This window comes from Triticum urartu, chromosome 7A, assembly GCF_056163025.1.
Source record: "Triticum urartu cultivar PI428250 chromosome 7A, HENAU_Tu73, whole genome shotgun sequence".
Classification (NCBI taxonomy): domain Eukaryota; kingdom Viridiplantae; phylum Streptophyta; class Magnoliopsida; order Poales; family Poaceae; genus Triticum; species Triticum urartu.
Window position 1 is genome coordinate 270370892 of NC_141879.1, and position 19589 is coordinate 270390480.

Genomic DNA, 19589 nt, shown 5'->3' on the forward strand with positions numbered 1-19589 from the left:
GTCTACCAGCCAGTAACCACCGAGTAACCTTTCCTTCTCAAAGCAATCCACATGTCCCAAAAAGCAGCACCCATTTGTGCGCTCGGCTTCTTCAGCTGCAAGCTCGCCGCCGACAGAGAGCCCGTTGAACTCAATCCAATGAGGATGGATGCAGAGCACCATCACTGATTTGGAACACTCATCTTTTCGTTTCAATGCGACCCACGAAAAAAAGGAAAGGTGCGAGTAGACAATACCTGCCCAACTTGAAAATACGGAGGCCAGCGACCAAGAAAAATATATAAAGAAGCAACAAAGCAACTAGCCTTGTACCTAAAGCTTCAGGCTTTGGCTCAGCTCATGGCGACACCTACCACAGGCGTGCTACTTGTCTTGGAAGCAAAACCAGCGTCTAAAGCCACTCGCAGCATCCATCCACTCACTACTTACACATCTCTCAACCCTCCAATGCAAGCTCTAAGCAAGTAGCACGCCCATTTGGGTTGCTCCCGCGTTTTTTTCCTCGAGATTGTCGGAAGTTCTCGGCGATGGGGTCACTCAGGACGGCTGGAACAGCTCGATGCCTGGCTCTGCCGGAGTCCTCATCTACATACTTGCTTCAAGAACTAAAGGTGCACAAATTTCTCCTCCCCAGTTTCTCTTGCACAAGGAGATGATGATGTTCTTATACTTTTTTAACTCCATACGGTGCCAGATGATATGGGACGAGGTTGGACAAGAGGAAAATGAGAGGGAAAGAATACTGGAAGAGCTAGAGCAAGAGTGCCAAGAAGTTTACAGGAGAAAAGTAAATAGTGCTAATATGTTGCGGATTCAACTGCATCAAGCATTGGCTGAATCTGAAGCAGAATTTACCAACCTACTTCTTTCCCTTGGAGAAAGATCATTCCCAGGCCGAGTATAACTCTCAACTGAAAGGCATTTTCATTGGATCACATTCACAAGGGAAACATTAAGAAAAAGACTAACCTGAATTTTCTTTCTGCAGCCTGAGAAAATGAATGGCACTCTAAAGGAGCAGCTGAATTCCATCACACCAGCCCTGCAAGAAATGCAAATGAAAAAAGAAGCCAGACTAAAACAGTTCACAGAGGTTCAGACTGAAATACAGAGAATCGCCTCCGAAATAGCAGGACGCTCGGAGAATGAAGTTGTCACAGTAAATGAAGATGATTTGTCACTCAAGAAACTTGAGGAGCACCAAAGTGAGCTGCAACGACTTAAAAGAGAAAAGGTACATAGAAACAGAAAACTTGTGCTACAACCGTCCTGTTCATCTCACATGCCAACCATATTTTATTTTCTTTCAGGGCGATCGCCTGTGCAAAGTTGAAGAGTATAAAGTTCTAATTTGCAATTTCGCAAAGATTATGGGGATGGATCCCTCAAACGTTCTTGCTAGTGTTCACCCCAGCTTGCTAATTGGAGCAAATGAACAACAGAAAAAGAACATCAGTGACGACATCCTTAACAAGCTCAATACTATGGTCCAGCAGCTTAAAGAAGAGAAGAACCACAGATTGGAAAAGGTAATATATTATGCTGCTTCAAATGCTTCTATAATGAGGTTGACAGACCTGATGGAATTATTAGAATATTCTAACGTAACAAACAGCACCAGGAACCAGGAAAATGATAGCAAAAGGTACAAAACAGAACTGAAGAAGTGCCAAAACACCTCGGAAGTTAAAGCTAGACTTGCGCCCGGTAGCATTCCAAGTTCAACGCCATCAAGAAAACCGGCTCAAGACATTTATAAGAAACTTGCCTAGTCAGTTTCAGAAATATAGATATTCAACTCTTTAATAATTTTATTGTAGCATTCGAATGTTAGTGATTTTCCTAGTTCCAAACATATCCCACACAACATGGAATTTGCAGAACTACCTACTGATGCAGGTGTTACTTTGCAGCTCCACAGCCTTGGAAAAGCCTTGACAAACTTATGGAATATACTAGATACTGCGATGGAAGAACGCCAGCCTTACGGGCAAATTAATATATTTTCATTGACTTCAGCCAATGGTATGCTAGGTCCTGGAAGTCTAAGACTAGAGAAAATTCAGCAGGTAAACCCCAGACAAGAACCTCATCCGAGTTATGCTGCATTAATTTTACTAGCTGCACCCTTCAGCAGCTATGTATTTAATATTGCTATATTGAATGAATAGATTGAATCTGAAGTTCAGCGACTAGATCAGTTAAAAGCAAGCAAAATGAAAGAGCTATTCATCAAAAAGAAAGCTGAGATTGAGGAAATTTGCAAGATATCTCACATGGATGTGCCTTACCAGACAGAAATGGACAACATAATGGAACTGATAATGTCAGGTGCGCTCCACCAGTCGTATTCCATTCCCTTCTGTTTAAAGGAATAAGTATACTTTCCATTGCATCAAATAACATCTCCACTATTGTCTAAAAAACATATGTACAGGAGATGTGGACCACGATAATCTACTTAAGACAATGGATGGATATATATACAAAACAAAAGAGGAGGCCACAAGCCGTAAAGAAATAATGGACAAAGTCGAAAAATGGATAACTTCATGTGATGAGGAGCGGTGGCTAGAAGAATATAGCAGGGTGCAGTGCCTGCCTGATAACTTCACTCCAAGTAAAAGATTTCTTTCAGCTAATTATATTTCTCTCTACAGGATGAGAGAAGGTACTCAGTAAGCAGAGGAGCCCACAGGCACTTGAAACGCGCGGAACGTGCTAGAATTATAGCAAACAAAATTCCAGGTAAGCACAGAGCTACTAAGTAAAACAATGGAAGGAAAGTCAATAGAGAAGACATACTAACTAGAAGAAGTTGCAGGCTTGGTAGAGCTTCTAATTGAAAAGACAGAGATCTGGGAACATGGGAGAAAAAAGATCTTCTACTACGATGAGGTGAGAGCTTATAACTTCGAATAAAAACAGAATTCCGCCCTCCATACAGCACTCAGAACTTAGTGTTCTAGCAGAAGAAAAAGAATTTTGGAAATGAACAAGTCAATCTACAGAGTCCAAACTGTTCTTACTGGAATTGGCCAGTTGGCCCAGTTCCCTACTGGATGTAGTTTGTCTTTGAATTGCAAGAAACATAATCGTAGAGGGTCGAGTACTCTATAAATTGCTTAAACAAACAGATAAGGTTCGGAACCTGATCTTCTACTCCCTCCTATCCATATTACTAGTCACTCAAACGGATGTATCTAGCACTGAAATACATCTAGATACATCCATTTGAGCGACAAGTAATATGGATCGGAGGGAATAACAATTATTTTAAAAGGAAATAACCTAATGACGGTTCATCTTATGTATATGCTCTCTGGGTGCTCTCAATATACAAGAGATCACAGCTTGGTATCCCAACTTGATCCTCTTCCCCAGGGATCCCAGATGAGGGAAGCCTAGGAGAGCCGCCAACTCCAACTATCGTCCATGTATGATCCATACTAGATCTGACCAACTGCCCATCCTAACCTAGGCTTTGGTCTTAGCCACTGCCACTCGCCATCCTGAACTGTGTGGCCTCCTGGAGTGAATCTCCACTTCCTGGGCGGCCATGACACCTCAAGCCCGTAGCATTACCTGTCATTGTTATCAGGTAGTAGCTCCTTCATCCTGTGCTAGATCTGCCTGTTTCTCCACCAGCTTGCTTTGGCCCGGGCTGAGCAGCCAAGACTTGGCCTGCTGCTGGTATGGGAGTTCCCAAATAAAAATTATGAACAAGCATATTGAAGTATTATAATATCTTCTCTTGAAGGACATTTAGTCATGCAGTCTCATTTAAATTACAACTTCATTTTTGGCTTTCATTAAAGAGGACTGACATTAACTCTTTGGTGAGTATAATGAATTTGTCAGTTAACAAAAAACCAAATGACAAGCATGAAATTTAGCATTGAAATGCGAAAGAGCATCTTCACAAAGTGGAAACATAGTAAACAATGAATCCAACAACCGAACAACATACTTGTAAAATGACAAACTAAAAGGTATAGCTTACGGATAGCTATAGTCAAAATGGCAGTCACATATGACATGCCCCTATAACGCTGCATTTGAAAAAAACAGTAATAGTCAGCGGATCACTGGAAGAAGCCTATTATCATATTACTCCCAGAAAGGTAAATAACAAAATTCCTGCAGGTTAGTTCATGAGGTGATATGTCTGTTAAAATGTACAACATAAAATTTAAATATATAAAATGCACTATGTCGCAGAGCCAAAAAACCTTGTGTTACCTTGCATGACTGATCTTGACTGTTCCATCAAATATTATCGAGAGCAACGTGTAACACTGAACTTAAATTTTCTAAATTACAGACTTCAGTAACCATCTTAAATTTGAGCTAGTAAGAACCTGAAAGTGATATTATTAACTCTACTGCAAAAATAATAACCTTGATAAAAGAAATAAGGCATCTGGCTTGAACAGTCTGGTACATATTCAAAACTCATGCACATTCAGGTAGACAGATGGTCGAGTAATTGGTTCAATATTTCTTTAGATGAAGTAAAAACATTTGTGCAACTTTTCATTAAACAGAGAAGCAAGTTAAATAGAGACAAGAGTTTAAGGCCGCACGCCAAACAAAAATACACTCATCACAGCACACACAACACACACACAAAGCCTAATATCACGGCGGCTCATGCAACATATGATGGTAAGCATGACATCAATGCTCAGCCTCCAATTTTATGTTGTCTGCCACCATATACAAAAAGTAGAAAACCATTTCACGAATATAACTGCTAACATTAATTTTTGCAGCTTCCCCTTTTGGAAATGCTGAAACAGTACATGTTAACACTGAAGGAAAAGGAAGAAGAGAGATGCAGGCAACGGGTGAGTAGCTATTGCTCAATCGGTGTTACAGTGAGTTGCCTAATATGGCTCATAACTGTGTTAATGTTTCACTAGGATTAGAAACTATCACCAGTCAGGTTGATAAATTCTCTTTACAGGAGAATAAAAAGGTACAGACTCAACTTGTAAAGAGGAATGAAAATTCATTTATATCAAGGCCCAACACAGGCTGCAGTCGTCCATCCAGCAGAGGCTTCAATACCAGCCATCGCTCTACCTCCTTTTCAAGCCACAGAGTTTCTTCTGTAGATCAACAACCTATTTCAGATAACTCAGCTGAAAAAGATATGCATATAAGAAAAGTTAGGGACAGAAGTATGCAGAGTAAGGCGGGGAATAACAGAAGCTGTACAGTCCATGATGAAGATAAAACATCAGGGGTCTCCACAAAACAAGGCCTTTCATCAATTTAATTATCCCTTTCTTTCTGGTCTCATTAGATGTGAAATTAACAATACTACTCAAAGCTATTGCAGAAGTGAATCAGTAGATTCATATGTATTGATACAACATTCATGTATTTATTATTATATCACTGAGTAAAGCTCTGCTCCTTTAACTATCTGTGTGCAAGCTCAGGAATGCAAGAAGCACAAAATAGGTGACTTACAATTAGTGCAATCATCGCACAATTTCTGGCAGCATATTAATCAGTTCCAGGCAGAGGGTACGTAAGACGCCAATTAAGATGTGCACACCCATTTCTATTATGATACAAAACCTGCCAAATCAAGCAAGAGCAGTTATTAAACATAAGAAACGAGGCAAACAGTCACCCTTTTACCAGAAACAACAGGATGAAATACAGGAAGTTGTGTGCCAACTTCTTATTATATTTTTTCTGTGGTTGCAGACACACTAAACCACCCCCATCCATGCATTATAACGCCCATCGAAGGGAACTGACTAAAATGTCAAACAGAAACTCACAACTTTTTGGTCACTCCCTCCTGTGGAGATGTATTCATCATTGGGGGCCACAGCAACCTGGAATTTGTTTCATGAAAAACTTGAAACATCAGAAAAGTTTGCTGAAGGACCAGCAGTAGAAAATATTGGAGCACATGATGCTTACAGCGTTGGCACATCGATTATGAGTGACGATATGTCTGACACAAGGCTTGCCTAGAGTAACATCCCACATTCCAACGCTGCAGGTCAATCAGTTGAGCACATTTTACAAGAATAACAGAAGTATAATGATCATATTCATTGACTTATTTTTACTCACCTGCCATCACCGCTTGCAGTAACAAGGACAGGTTGATTATGCAACCACTGTGTGGCATTTACCCCCTGATCACCCTCGTCGACATGTCTGTAACAATGACAACAGTTTTTGTCAAAACACAATGTATGTAGTTCTGGAAAAAAGAACTATATACAAGGCACCGAGTGATACCAAATGAGATGTACAATAAATATAGGATGAACTTTATGGCCAACCATAGTCAGCTAATTATCCAAGCCGAAGTATGGTGAGCGGTCTATCGCTGTGACTTGCTACCTCCGTCCTGGTTTATTGGTCCCCTTTGTATTTTGTGCCAAATTTTGACCTTAGATTTCCAACGGTATAATTTTTTATGACATGCATTAACATTTTGTTAGTTAAACCTAAGGTCAAAATTTGGCACAAAATACAAAGGAGACCAATAAACCAGGACGGAGGTAGTACCTTACATTTTATCAGCTAATTACGCATTCATCTATATTCAGATTATGCTGCTAGAAAGGCGGTAACATGGTAGACTACTAGTCACAAGAGTGTGTACATACTAATGTACCTTTTTTTCGAGAAAACACAAAGACTTTGCGTTTCATTTCATTGAACAGAAAGAGAGTTTAGCAGTACAGTTCTCCGAGCAGGAGAATAACAGGGAAATGGTGCAAGGAAGGATTACTACCACAATTAGTAATTAAGATTAATTTTCTATTTAGCTATCTCCAAATCTTCATGGCAATGCCAGTGCTCATTTGTATTTTGCGACAATAATTAGCACCTTCTGTGCTATTAAATCAGCCAATACATATGGAGCTGTGGACACAGGCAAGAAATTTCAATGCTGGACTATGTATCTTCAGCTACTGGAGCAGCACAATGTGAAATTTTACTATAGAAAAAAGATGTTCATCCATACAAATACATTCTTGTATTGTGGAGTTGGCATTTTCTTGTGCAAAGTCGCAAATTTTTCATCACTGGACAAAATAAAACAGAAGAGAATGATGTGTCATGTAGGTTGATAGAGTATGCCAGATTACTTTGAAACAGTAAATCACAGATCGGGTCAAAAACTACTGTCAACTTCAGAAAACAAATGAGTCCCAGTTAGCTCACCAACAAAGATCATAAATAACCACAAACATTTCTGAAAACAAAAAATCATTAGCTAAAACAATGCCAAACTTATATTTAATGCAATTACCCTGGTAGTTGGCTCGTATATTCTGCAGTTGGCATCTGCTTGCCATGGCTCAAGCAATGTAAAGGCCGGAAAAAACGCATGTCTTTGCTTCGCAAAACATCTCTGGTGTGACTTAGTGGAACTAGTCTTGTATCCCAAACCAAAGTGTTATTTGATGTGCTAGAGGCAGAAAAATAGGTACCACAGTTGCTAAATGAAACAGATGTAACCTGTTGAGCACCAATACAGCAATTATTAGTTCTTATGGAAGAAACATGTTAATATCATTCAAATAAGCAGAATGGAAGCTTGAAGAAAAAAATCCACCAAGAAGACACAGTAAGCTTAAAGAAAATGTCACTTTCAGCAATACAGATGCATCCGTAATCCTTAGACGAGAACCAATAAGACATGACATAATTTACAAATGATCCGTGCAAACTCCACCCAAAAATTTCAGATTCTACTAACTGTGGCAGATTAATGGACACAATAAGCCCCAAAGAACAAGGAACTGTTTCGATGCGTAGAGCTATATGCTCTCGAAAAGAGCTATGGTATGTGCCGTCAAATGAACAACAAGTTGAGGTAGGCTAGAGTTGAAAGTTGAAAGCCATAAGATATCAAAACCAAGTCAATTGAGCAATTGGGAAGTTTGAAACAAATTCTACACTAATGTTGACTGAAGTTACATATCCCTTCCTTCCAATTCATTGAATAGGCATCCAAGAGGAAATGGGGCTCAAAATTTACAGGGGGGCTGATGACAGCTTCCAGATAAGGCAGAACGTTAGGGCACACCCATTGTTTCGTGTTTGAGTTACAAGGTAAGGGTGATGCACTGATGCCAGCTTTGGTCAAAGTACAAACAGCAAACACTAGTACCCATGAGTAAACCCAGGAAAATATAATTAAAAGGAAGTGTCTAAGAACTACACTAACACAAAACAACCAGTATGTCTGGTAACTGATGGAAAGAATTAAGAATACTACCTCAGAACCAGACCCCACCGACAAATGATTAATTGCAGAACAAGCACGGATGTCAAATAAACCAATAGTCCCATCACCAGAACCTGCTATTGGAGGAAATAACCATAACCCCAGTGTTAGTTTGGCTGCAATAGAGAGATACTATACACAGCAGAGAAGGAACATAACCTGTAATGATAGTGTTGCCAGCAGGATTGATTTTAAGGGAAGTAATATACTGTGAATGAAACGTGTTAGTGTTCTGCTCAGTGTTCACTTCTACAACTTTCAGTAAGAAACTTAAAAAAATGATATATACCGAATCGCTTGCAGAGAAAGATAAGTAAGATTCTGGAGACTCAATATCCCATAGTTGTACCACAGCTGAGCCACCATAATCACAGTCACTTCCACATGCCAGAAGATTCTCACTACAGAACTCCATTGTATCAATCGAAGGATACACCATATCCTGTGACCTGCATCAGCAAAGAATTTGATAATGTTTACATCTATGACAAGATGAATAAGAATTATGGGGACGCACAGGCGTAGGAGGAAACTAGAAACATAAAACCACTAAATATGTGAACTAGGGAACACTAAGGTTTGCACTATCTGACCCAAAAATTAACAGAAGACATGGTTAAGCGAATATGCTTTGCACTTAATATGTGGGTATCATGTGCACAAGCCACAAGCGTGCTTTGAGTGCTACTGACAGAACAAGAGCTGTGCATTTAATGAACAACAACAACTAAGCCTTTAGTTCCAAACAAGTTGGGGTAGGCTAGAGCTGAAACCCATAAGATCTCAAAACCAACTCATGGTTCTGGCACGTGGATAGCTAACTTCCATGCACCCCTGTCCATGGCTAGTTCTTTGGTGATTTTCCAGTCCTTCAGATCTCTCTTTGCGTATTTAATGAACGAATAGTAGACATTTTGCAGAAATTGTGCCATACTACCACAGGTACATGAAATTGCGAGTGGGTGCATCCAGATCAACAAACTTGTTGGACTGACCATAAAAGATGAAGATCCAAAGGTGGGTTTGGAAATGGTTGACATGGATAGGACGTGAGAGTACACATGCTGATGTGTTACTGAGGTGGCAATTCCTTCAGTAACCATCTAGTACTCACATGGATGGCCCATTTTTTATCTCTTTCTCTTGGTTAACAAATTCTTTCACCCGAAATGCACAGTTCTGTAGTTAATTGACCTAAATGTTCAGTTCCATAGTTCTTGACCCAGATAGACCCACAATATAAGTTCATCTATTTGTGGTGAAATTTCCTAATTAGTTAATTAGGACATGTAAACCCTAGAAAATCCATCTTTAGAATGACAAAGCGTCAACTAAATTCTTATTCATTGGGCTTTACTTATGTTAGCACCTGAACAAAAAACTGTCATAATGCTGATACCTCCTTCATGTATGTTCCTTTAGAAGCTTAGCCTGAGGATATCATTCATGTGCCAGGCACAGAGTTCTGGGTCATAGGTACTAGCTACTACTACCTAACAGGTGCATGGGTCAACCGAAACTCATGGAGTGGAAGCTACGACACTTTGGGAGATGAAACGGGAATTAGTTTGCCAAAGATCTAAGCAAATCACTTGTGTGGGCTTCCAATTCCACCTGTCAAAAATCTATTATATCAATGGAGCAGCCACAACTCAGAAGATATACTAAACGTTGGGACTTCACAAAATGCTACTCCCTCCGTTCGGAATTACTTGTCTCGAAAATGGATGTATCTAGAACTAAAATACGTCTAGATACATCCATTTCTTCGACAAGTAATTCCGAACGGAGGGAGCAGCAGGAAGTGAGATGTTTCACTGGGGCATGACACAAAACATTACTGGGAGAAGAAAATTTGCTAGAAGGTGTTCCTCGTCAGATGATTCTTGTCACAAGAGAACAGACAATATGCACAAATAAAATAAAAACGATGTGGAAGAATTGTGGAAGAATCCTAACAGGTAATTCTTAGCGCAGGCCTCCAGAAGCTCCAGTGCATAGCGGACGGCTAAAGCGTGCGGAGAATGTCAAGAGAGGTCAGGGTAGACCAAATTTGGCATGGGAGGAGTCCGTTAAGAGAGACCTGAAGGATTGGAGTATCACCTAAGAACTAGCTATGGACAGGGGTGCGTGGAAGCTTGCTATCCATGTGCCAGAGCCATGAGTTGGTCGCGAGATCTTATGGGTTTCACCTCTAGCCTACCCCAACTTGTTTGGGACTAAAGGCTTTGTTGTTGTTGTTTTTGCTAAATATAGCCCTAACAGGTAATGTTTGGAACTTTTTGGCTGCACAGTACCAGAATGGTGTGCATCTTAATACTTAGGGACTAAGGAGTATTCCAGAAGAAGAAAGGATCCAGCTTACCTCAGGTTTGAATTCAGATCAGAAGCGAGTTCACCTCTCAGAGCATTCCATAGTAGAAGCTTCCCATCACCTTTTGCTCCACTAGTGACAACCAGACCTACAAGTGTACACTATGTTGAAAACTAGAATAACCAAAGTTAAAGGAGAGATGCTCTATAAACAATTTAGAGCAGAACAACAAGTTTGAATAGAGCAAAAACACTACAATGCTTAGGTACCAAAAGGAAAAAACTGTATCCCTGTGATACTCCTTTGTACTGATTTTCCAAAACACATAGGCAAAGAGGATGCGCAACAAAAGGATACAGTGATATCACTATTATAATGGAAGGGATAACCTATAAAAATGGACGGGGCATCATGTGAGGGCAGTTCAAATTGCCAAATGTATGGACTTACTTATCAGCACATATACAGAAAGTGATACTCCCTCTGTCCCAAATTTCTTGTCTTAGATTTGTCTAGATACGGATGTATCTAATACTAAATGTGACTTGATACATCCGTATCTAGACAAATCTAAGACAAGAATTTTGGGACGGAGGGAGTACCATTGTAGAAGCCCATCTTCTACAAGAACTTGAAAATACAAGCAGAACAAACCAAATTGAAGGGGTGCTTCTTTTCCTAATTGTTGATAATACTTTGCTTTGGAAAAATAAATTTAATTGTAACTAAACAAAGCTTTATATACAGTTATAGGTCAGACAAAAGAAATACAGGAGTTAACATAGGCTCAATCAATTGTAATGACATGGCCACAATCATCAATACAGTAGGCAGCACATTTTAGTATCATACATAAAACTAACCATCATATGAAATTGCTTGTTAAAACTTAAGTCATTCAGTCATAGTTTCCTAAGGAAAGTAAGTGTAAGAAACAATGTGACATATTAAACATACATAAACATATTGCCAGATCTCAGACCTATCCATTAAAGCTCTCAACTCAACTGCAAACAGAGGAAGCAAAAGAAGACATCTACAAGAAAGACGGGTATAGGTACACTTATATTAAACACACAGAAATAAAGCTCATGAGAGTTGACATACAGGACTGCCACTTATTCACTGCCATAGCATTGATTTTTTGAGTATGCCCCACTGAATTTTGGTCATCGCCACCCAGGGTGTAGAGGCAAGAGCCCGTTATGCAGTCCCATACCTATTGTTTATTTATAAAGAAAAAATAAATTAATATCATTCGGTTCTTAATTTGTTGCATTGATTAGTACTCCAGGGTCACCTTCAGTAAATTAGAACCACAAGATACAACGCTTGCTCCTTTAACTGCAAATGAGGTTGACTGGATCTGGGAACAATAAAATATAACCAAGTGAAACACTAATAGTAACGTAGTATAAGGCAAAAAGAAAGTAAGGCATGCCAAATACGAGCACAAGGATTAAACACGCATCTTACAATGAGTACTGAGAGTTGAGAGTGGTTAATACTACCATGGTACTCCCTCTAAAGAAATATAAGACCTTTTAGATCACTAAAGTAGTGATCTAAAAGGTCTTATATTTCTTTACAGAGGGAGCAACATAGTACTGTACTTCTGAATTTATTTTATGTAGTCATAGCATGGTAACGGAAGAAACAGGGTGCACATTTTCTCCTTGTGTGGAACATGCTTGAAAAAGAAAAACGTGACAAACAATTGATCATGAAGACAAGTAAATATTGCAGGAAACAGAAGGTTAAGCATGTCACACAACCACTTATTTTGTATTTCTTATGGCGGTGGTCTTAACTCTTGAGTTATTTATCCGAGTTAGTAAAGTCTAAAGTATACTGTTCTCCAAGCACAAAAGGACAAAAGAGCTGTTCAAAAATAAGATCCATTCAACAAAAAAGGACAAACAAGGAAGGCGGAATAGATTCACTAGCGCAGAAGATACTCTATTTATATGTGGGTAGATATAACATAAACGAACTTGTATGGCATACCTTAGTATTGTGGCCTCTAAGTTGAATAGCCCTAAGGCAGAATAGATTCACTAGCGCAGAAGATACTCTATTTATATGTGGGTAGATATAACATAAACGAACTTGTATGGCATACCTTAGTATTGTGGCCTCTAAGTTGAATAGCCCTCCCAGAAAGAAGATTGAAAAGCAATAATTCATTTGGTGCCTGGATTGATGGAATAATATGTTTATATGAATCAAAAGAAGGAAATTTAAAAAACTACAAAATACAAATAGGAATCCAAAGAACAACAGGGAGGTATCAAGGCATTTCACAGCAGCTATAATGCCATGCTTGTTGCCAGCCTGCCTACCTCCCAGGGCACCCCCTCACTACTATAAAATCTTGAGTAGAAAATGCAGTTGTAATCATGAAAGGTACCAACCTCATTAGAGCAAGAAACAAGCTGGGGCAACCCTTCTGGGTGAAATTTTACATCAAGAACTTTGCGTACACCTTGCTGAGCCAACACAAAGTACAGAATTTAAGAACAGAATGTGTATATTGGTAAAATAAAGAGTAAAGTGCATCATAGGTCCTTCAGCTTGTACAGACATGTCGCTTGGGTCTCTGAACTTGATGATTGTACATTAGGTCTCTAAACTTGTAGAAGTGGGTCAACATAAGCCCAAGCATACTTTGTCAGTAAATAAAGATGAAATGACAACTTAGCTCACAATTTAACCATGTGATCACCATTGGCATTGGGTATCAATTACTATGGTTTGAATTTGACTAAGTTTTCTATCTCGATCCATGATTAAAAAAACACGCCTAGGCAAGCTGGCGCTTAATTGCACTTATTGTGCGCATAATTGCGCTTTAAGCATGCACTTTGGTCAGAAAAGCGCAAGGCGGTGTCAAAACGCACAATTAACGCTACCACTTTTTTCCTTGATCTCAACAGGGTAACTTACACAAGCTTCTGATTGATCTTAGTTAGTAACCGCATGAGCCAAAGAGTTTGCATGATCATCACTTGTTAATCAGACGTGGTTTGTACCTCTATTGGCACACTTACACAGTGGTTCTTGTTTTTTCAGTTCAACTGTCTGTTTGCTTTCAGGCTTCTTAAACTATGTTTGATACTACATAAGCTTTGAGCAAGCAAACTGCCAGACATCAGTTCATCACGTTATCAACTACTCCCTCCATTCCTGAATATAAGTCTTTTTAGAGATTTCAATAGGGAGTACATACGGATGTATATAAACATATTTTATAGTGTAGATTCACTCATTTTGCTCTGAATGTAGTCCGCATTGGATTCTCTAAAAGGATTAATATTTAGGAACGGAGGGAGTATTTGAACTTGTACCAAATTGCATTACCAGGCATTTGAGAGATCCATACCCTGTCATGAGGCTGAGCAGAAGGAGCACTTGATGTATAAGCACATGAAGTTGCATTCCAAGATAGGTAACTTTTTCTTACAGCTTGTACCGCAGGCCCTTCAAACTGAACTGCGGGTGAATTCCATCCTAAATATTGAAATCAAGAAGAATCTATTATGATTTACAAAATGAAAACTAAATATCAGAACACTGCTGAACAACAATATTGTTTAGAGATCAAAACAAACATGCCTTCAAGAAATGGGGTCCATCTTTCACGGTTCCTTCCAGCATAACCTCCATAAGAACAAACTTGAGACCAGTTGCTACCGATTTCACGCCCCTCTAGGCAGAACAATAGATTTTTCTTTATAGATCTCTGTGGAGACGATGGATTAACATGTCCCTTCCATATATTAAAACTTCTCGCACCATCACTATATGAACTAGAATTCTGTTCACGCTCCGACGTTCCTGAAACATGACTTTTTAGTTGATAGTTGATACGGATCAAAACAACAAATTTGCAACTATATGACTGCAGATAATGGAAGGCCTTTGGCATGGTATGTTTACAAATTAAAGAGCAAGCCTACAATCCATAGAATACACAAATGACCAGCCAAAAGGGTGTCTAAGTCCGTAAATTAACTTGTATCGAACAGAACAACAGAGGATCTATCCTACCACCAAGAAAAGGGACAAACCTGTTGTAGCTTCACTGTAACACCACGCTGGTGTAACAATGATTGGGTTTCTCTTTCTCTTTTGGCCAAATTCACTCTCCACTACTCCCCCTGCTTTCGGCTGTTCATTGACATAAATCTTTGGCACATCTGCAGGGTTTGATGCGCTTGCAGTAGTTGCCCCTTCTTGTATACATAATATGTTGGTCTCCGGCTTTTGAATATCCATATACAGTGAATCTGTATCTTTAATGGCGACAGTACGACAGTGCTTTAACATCACACTGGTCAATTGATTCTGCAAATCTGTCAAACTGAAATGCATGCACGGTTATTTTAGCACACATCATTAATAATGTAGCAGAGAAAGTCAACTGATAACCCTAAGTAAGAACAGTACAAGAGTTAGGTGCATACAGTTCATATTTGAAGAGAGCTTCTTTCTTTTTGGACAAAGACATATTTTTGTCCTTTATTGGTGTACTGCCACCTGGAAGTCTGCTTGCACTGACACCTGGAGATCTGTTTGCACTGCCACCTGGAGATATGCTTGCATTGCCGCCTGGAAATCCACCTATGGAAAGGCAGAACGCATATGATCAAGGAGACCAAAAAAATATAATTTCCAGAAAAGATGTAGAATCAATGAAAGTAAAACCTGTCGCCGGAGGTAGAGATTTCGGTAAGGTCGCCACACTTTCTGGTGGGGCAACTGGAACAGCACTTGGCTGGAATGTGGCTCTAGCCGCAGAAAGTTGTAGAGTCTGTTATTTAAGCATCAATTTGGTAAAGCTTAGTATCTTCAAGGGAAAAAAAGGTTAAAGGGGAACAAGAAAAGAACGCAAATCGAGATTATGTAAGGACCATCTAGAATAAGGACAAGATATATATGGATCCAACAGCTGCATGGTAGATTGTTTTTTGTTCAAAAGAGGTCAATTGATGTGATCTTGTGAACCACGGTTGCTTGCTTTTTTTGTTAAAACCAGTCAATGTTGTGAACTGTTGGATCTAAGAGCATCTACAGCCGGACTTTGCAAATCCGGCCCCTCAAACGCCCGCGGACACGCCCGGTCGCATCCGCGGACACTGAACGGTCAAGCCTCAAATTTGCCTTCTCACAACTGGACACCTCAATTATCATATCTCAAATCCATACAAACTCATGCAACTACGTCGATGCATTACACACATCGTCCGGCTACTCCATCACTACTGGCATGCCATCGGACTACCAAAATTTTGGCATGTTTGGCTATGGTCGAGATCATCCACGGCTGCCCTTGCCCTTCCCGGCGCCCTTGCCGTCCTTCTCACGGAAGTACCGGTCGAAGACGCAGTAGGGATCGAGCCAGATCTGCTCGTCGCCGGAGCTGTCCTCGTCGTCGCTGTCCTCCTCCTCCTTCTGTGGCAGTCCGGCCATGGCATGGACCGCCCGATTTTGCTCTCGGGCGAGGGTGCGCCTGTTCCTCCGCTGCCGTTTCTTCACAAGGCGGGCGCGGATGGCTTCCTCCTCTGCGGCCGCCCGCGCCGCCGCATCAGCCACCGCCATTTCCGCCGCGATACGGGCCTCGGCGGCCCTTATCCTCTCCTTCCCACGGCGGGCCTCTCGTTCCCGGTGGGACTCATAGTCTGCCTAGCCGGTGATGGGGAAGGAGAGATTTTCCGGCTACTGGGACCGCGATGATCCAGCCCTAGAGGACCCGAGCGCCCGTTGAGCCGACGCTATGGAGTCGCACCGGACAGATCCTTCCATTGGTCGGGCGCTGTCCTCCCGGCAGCGGCGGAGTGCAATGCGGACCGCCATTGCCTCCTCCAACCCGCACGGGATGACACCCCAGTCAACGGATCCGGACTGGTTGGAGTCAGATCCGCTGCCCGCCATGCCGGAGACGGCCGGAAATCGCCGGAGGTGAGCTCGGGTGGCGGAGGGAGTGGAGGGGAGAGGAGTGTGAAGTGGCTAGGGTTTGGTCCGGCGAGTGGATAGGGACGAATATATGTGGGGTCGGGTGGGCCAGCGTGGGCCGGGTCCAACGTGGCTGGCGCGCCCGGGCACCCCCATATCCGCCCCATATTTGGGCTGGATATGAGGGGCGGCGGTCAGCCCGGGCGTTTGAGGCCTGTTTGATGCGTCCGTCTGGGTCAAAATTTTGTGACCGGGCGGGCCACCCTGGCATTTGAGGAGGGTTTGGGTCGCCCGGCTGTAGATGCTCTAAATCCAAACAGAAAGCAGCAGCCTCGCCCTCCATCCTCCTAAACACATTTTATCAGTCATCTCTCTCGCGGCCTCCTTTTCCAACTCCAGCGGCTACCGCCATCACCTCTATCCCCGCCATGTTGATCACCCGCTGGCTCTCCCTGCTCCCCACAGGTAACCTCCACCCTGAATCTACATCCGAACCTGAACCTTAACCCAACACACTGTCATCTCCAGAGAGGAAGACAAAATCCGCAGTAAGAATCATTTGAGGAGATCCAACAGTGAGCAAATGGAATGTGATTTCATCCATTCTCAAGCAATCGAGAAACAGCCGATCAGAATATTATTTGCAAGGATAGGAAGATGTATTCACAGAATAAACTTACCGAAACAAATAAAAAAAACTATGAGATACTAAAATGAGTATGTTGTATTAAGTACTATTACCTCAAACGATTCCTTGCAAATGCAACTTAACTAGCCAACAGCTCAAACTAGCATAACCACATATAATAACTAATGAAGCAAAGAAGAAGCTGTGTTACTAAAAAACTGTGCCTGAGGTAACAGACCGGAAAAAGAAGTATGTGCTGCTTTAGGAGGCTAGGTTCATTCCCCTGCTGAAATAAAAGAGCTATAACTGTGCCTGAGATAACCGACCCGCAATGTTGTATGGCGCTGAGTGTTGGCCGACTAAAAGGCGACATGTTCAACAGTTAGGTGTAGCGGAGATGCGCATGTTGAGATGGATGTGTGGTCACATAAGGATTGGGTCCAGAATGATGATATACGGCCATAGGGGACAGAGTTGGGCTATCACCGATTGAAGAGAAGCTTGTCCAACATCGTCTGAGATGGTTTGGGCATATTCAGTGCAGGCCTCCAGAAGCTCCAGTGCATAGCGGATGGCTAAACTGTGCTGATAATGTCAAGAGAGGTCGGGGTAGACCAAACTTGACATGGGAGGAGTACGTAAAGAGAGATCTGAAGGAATGGAATATCACCAAAGAACTACCCATGGACAGGGGTGAGTGGAAGCTAGCTATCCATGTGCCAGAACCATGAGTTGGTTGCGAGATCTTATGGGTTTCAGCTCTAGACTACCCCACCTTGTTTGGGACTAAAGGCTTTGCTGTTGTTGTTGTAATAATACAAGGTACAAAAGCTAATACTACTTTACTAGGGCGTTAAATTTAGATTAGACATAGTATATTTGATTCATGAAAAACAGAAACATATCAGAGTACCACACATCTCCTAAAGAATAAATATAAATAAAATTGATGTCAAAATACCAATGTAGTATTGTTTGGAAAGGTTTAACCAAATTCAGCCAGTAGAAAGAAAATAAAAACATTTCACCCACGAACCAATCAAAGTGGTTCAGAAAATTTTGTACCTTTGGCAACTTCCCTCTCTTCTTGAGCAACTTCAAGTGCATCCGCTGGCTGTAGTGTATCAGATGATACTTGGAATGCTTCTCAACCAGCCTATCCATCACCTGTGGGTTCGATGCAAGCCAGTCCGATATCTGCTTTGATGTAACTAGCGAGTCCATCTCAAGAGTTTCCAACCACTGATACACAGGCTTCCAGAGATCAGTTCGCTGGAACCTGTATGGGAATGCACTTTGGTCTGGATCTAAAACCTGATGGGAACGACAAAAAAAAATTGCACAATGAACTTAGCTTCCTTGGTCACTGGAAGGATTAGAGGAATGCAAAAGAAAGCTACATCTAAGCATATTTAAGAGATATTGTGTAGATCAAATTGGGCTAATTAAGCTCATAAACATAGGCACATAGCTGAATACCTGAAGTAAGAATTTAATGTGCTCGAATTAGAGTTCCAATAAAAGTAATAACGATCTGATTTCAGAAAACCTAATTTTGAGAAGTTAAGTTTTGCATGGTTTTTGTTTTTGAATTTTTGTAACTTTTGCATGACTGGTGCTACTTGGAACCCCAAACAATGGTCACCTCGATTGATGTAAAAGATACCCCACAGCCATAAACCTATCATGTCACAATTCGTGCAGCCACTCTAAGAGCTCAAGTTGATGAATCCAGTAAACTTAACCACGCAGCAATCAGGTAATAATTCCATCCAGTGCGCGAATCGTCGACCGTGGAAAGGGAAAGGGTAGATGGGTTACCTGGTCGCCGCGGAGCGCGAGGAGGCGCTGGTGGAGCTGGGAGCGGGGGAGGGATGGGAGCTCGGGGCGGTGGGCGTCGATGTAAGCGTCGACCTCGGGCTCGGTGGGAGGGCGGCCGTCGGGGAAGGACTCGAGCCAGGCGCGCGCGGCGATCTCCCATGGATGCGGCGGCCGCGTGGAGGACGAGGAGTGGGGATGCGTGGCCGGGGGAGGGGTCGGATTCGGGGGCGTGGCCGGGGGAGGGGTCGGGGTGGTGCTGGCGCTGGCCGTGGCCGTGGCCGTGGCGGCGGAGGTGGCGGGGGTCTGGTGGTGGAACGGCGGGGGGAAGGGGAGCGGCGCGTCCGGCGGCAGCGCGCGGAGCGGGAGGATGGCCTGCGGTTCCGGCATTCGCGTCGGCTTCGGTAGAGGAGAGCCGGGGACGCGGCGGAGGGGCTCGTGGTTTTGGGAGGGTTTGCTTTGCTCGCTCGCTCACCTCGCCTTCGAATCTAAGGAAGGGCAACCGTAAGATGTGGATTTTTTTTAACTCTTTACCTTGAAGGGTTAAGTTAGGGGTGCTCCGAAAATTTTTGGAATCAGATAAACGGAAGGGAAAT

The 19589-nt window shown here is 42.0% G+C and overlaps 2 protein-coding genes across 4 annotated transcripts; one reads left to right on the top strand and one right to left on the bottom strand.

Moving 5' to 3' along the window:
• Window positions 1-304: 304 nt before the first annotated feature.
• Window positions 305-5433, top strand: MAP65-8 (microtubule-associated protein 65-8). Of its 3 annotated transcripts, none has more exons than XM_087534928.1 (11): window positions 307-611; window positions 695-898; window positions 989-1234; window positions 1311-1529; window positions 1914-2069; window positions 2172-2331; window positions 2438-2589; window positions 2661-2748; window positions 2825-2898; window positions 4776-4850; window positions 4926-5305. In XM_087534928.1, the coding sequence occupies exons 1-11, from the start codon at window positions 528-530 to the stop codon at window positions 4929-4931; spliced, it is 1464 nt and encodes a 487-aa protein (XP_087391054.1). In that variant the 5' UTR covers window positions 307-527; the 3' UTR covers window positions 4932-5305. The 3 variants fall into 3 exon arrangements, with proteins under 3 accessions (XP_048540539.1, XP_087391054.1, XP_048540538.1); XM_048684581.2 differs by having other exon boundaries at window positions 308-611; window positions 4970-5433; XM_048684582.2 differs by lacking the exon at window positions 4926-5305 and having other exon boundaries at window positions 305-611; window positions 2825-2886; window positions 4763-4858.
• Window positions 4740-19498, bottom strand: LOC125519809 (ribonucleoside-diphosphate reductase subunit beta). The gene is made up of 21 exons (XM_048684577.2): window positions 18997-19498; window positions 18241-18489; window positions 15300-15405; window positions 15059-15215; window positions 14663-14955; window positions 14208-14429; window positions 13975-14102; window positions 13007-13081; window positions 12715-12786; window positions 11893-11958; window positions 11700-11811; window positions 10644-10740; window positions 8568-8727; window positions 8438-8486; window positions 8270-8352; window positions 7298-7506; window positions 6103-6189; window positions 5947-6022; window positions 5802-5858; window positions 5482-5592; window positions 4740-5147 (listed from the first exon to the last, which is right to left on the bottom strand). Exons 1-20 carry the CDS (start codon window positions 19381-19383, stop codon window positions 5518-5520), a joined length of 2760 nt encoding a protein of 919 aa, XP_048540534.1. The 5' UTR covers window positions 19384-19498; the 3' UTR covers window positions 4740-5147; window positions 5482-5517.
• Between the last annotated feature and the right edge of the window lie 91 nt (window positions 19499-19589).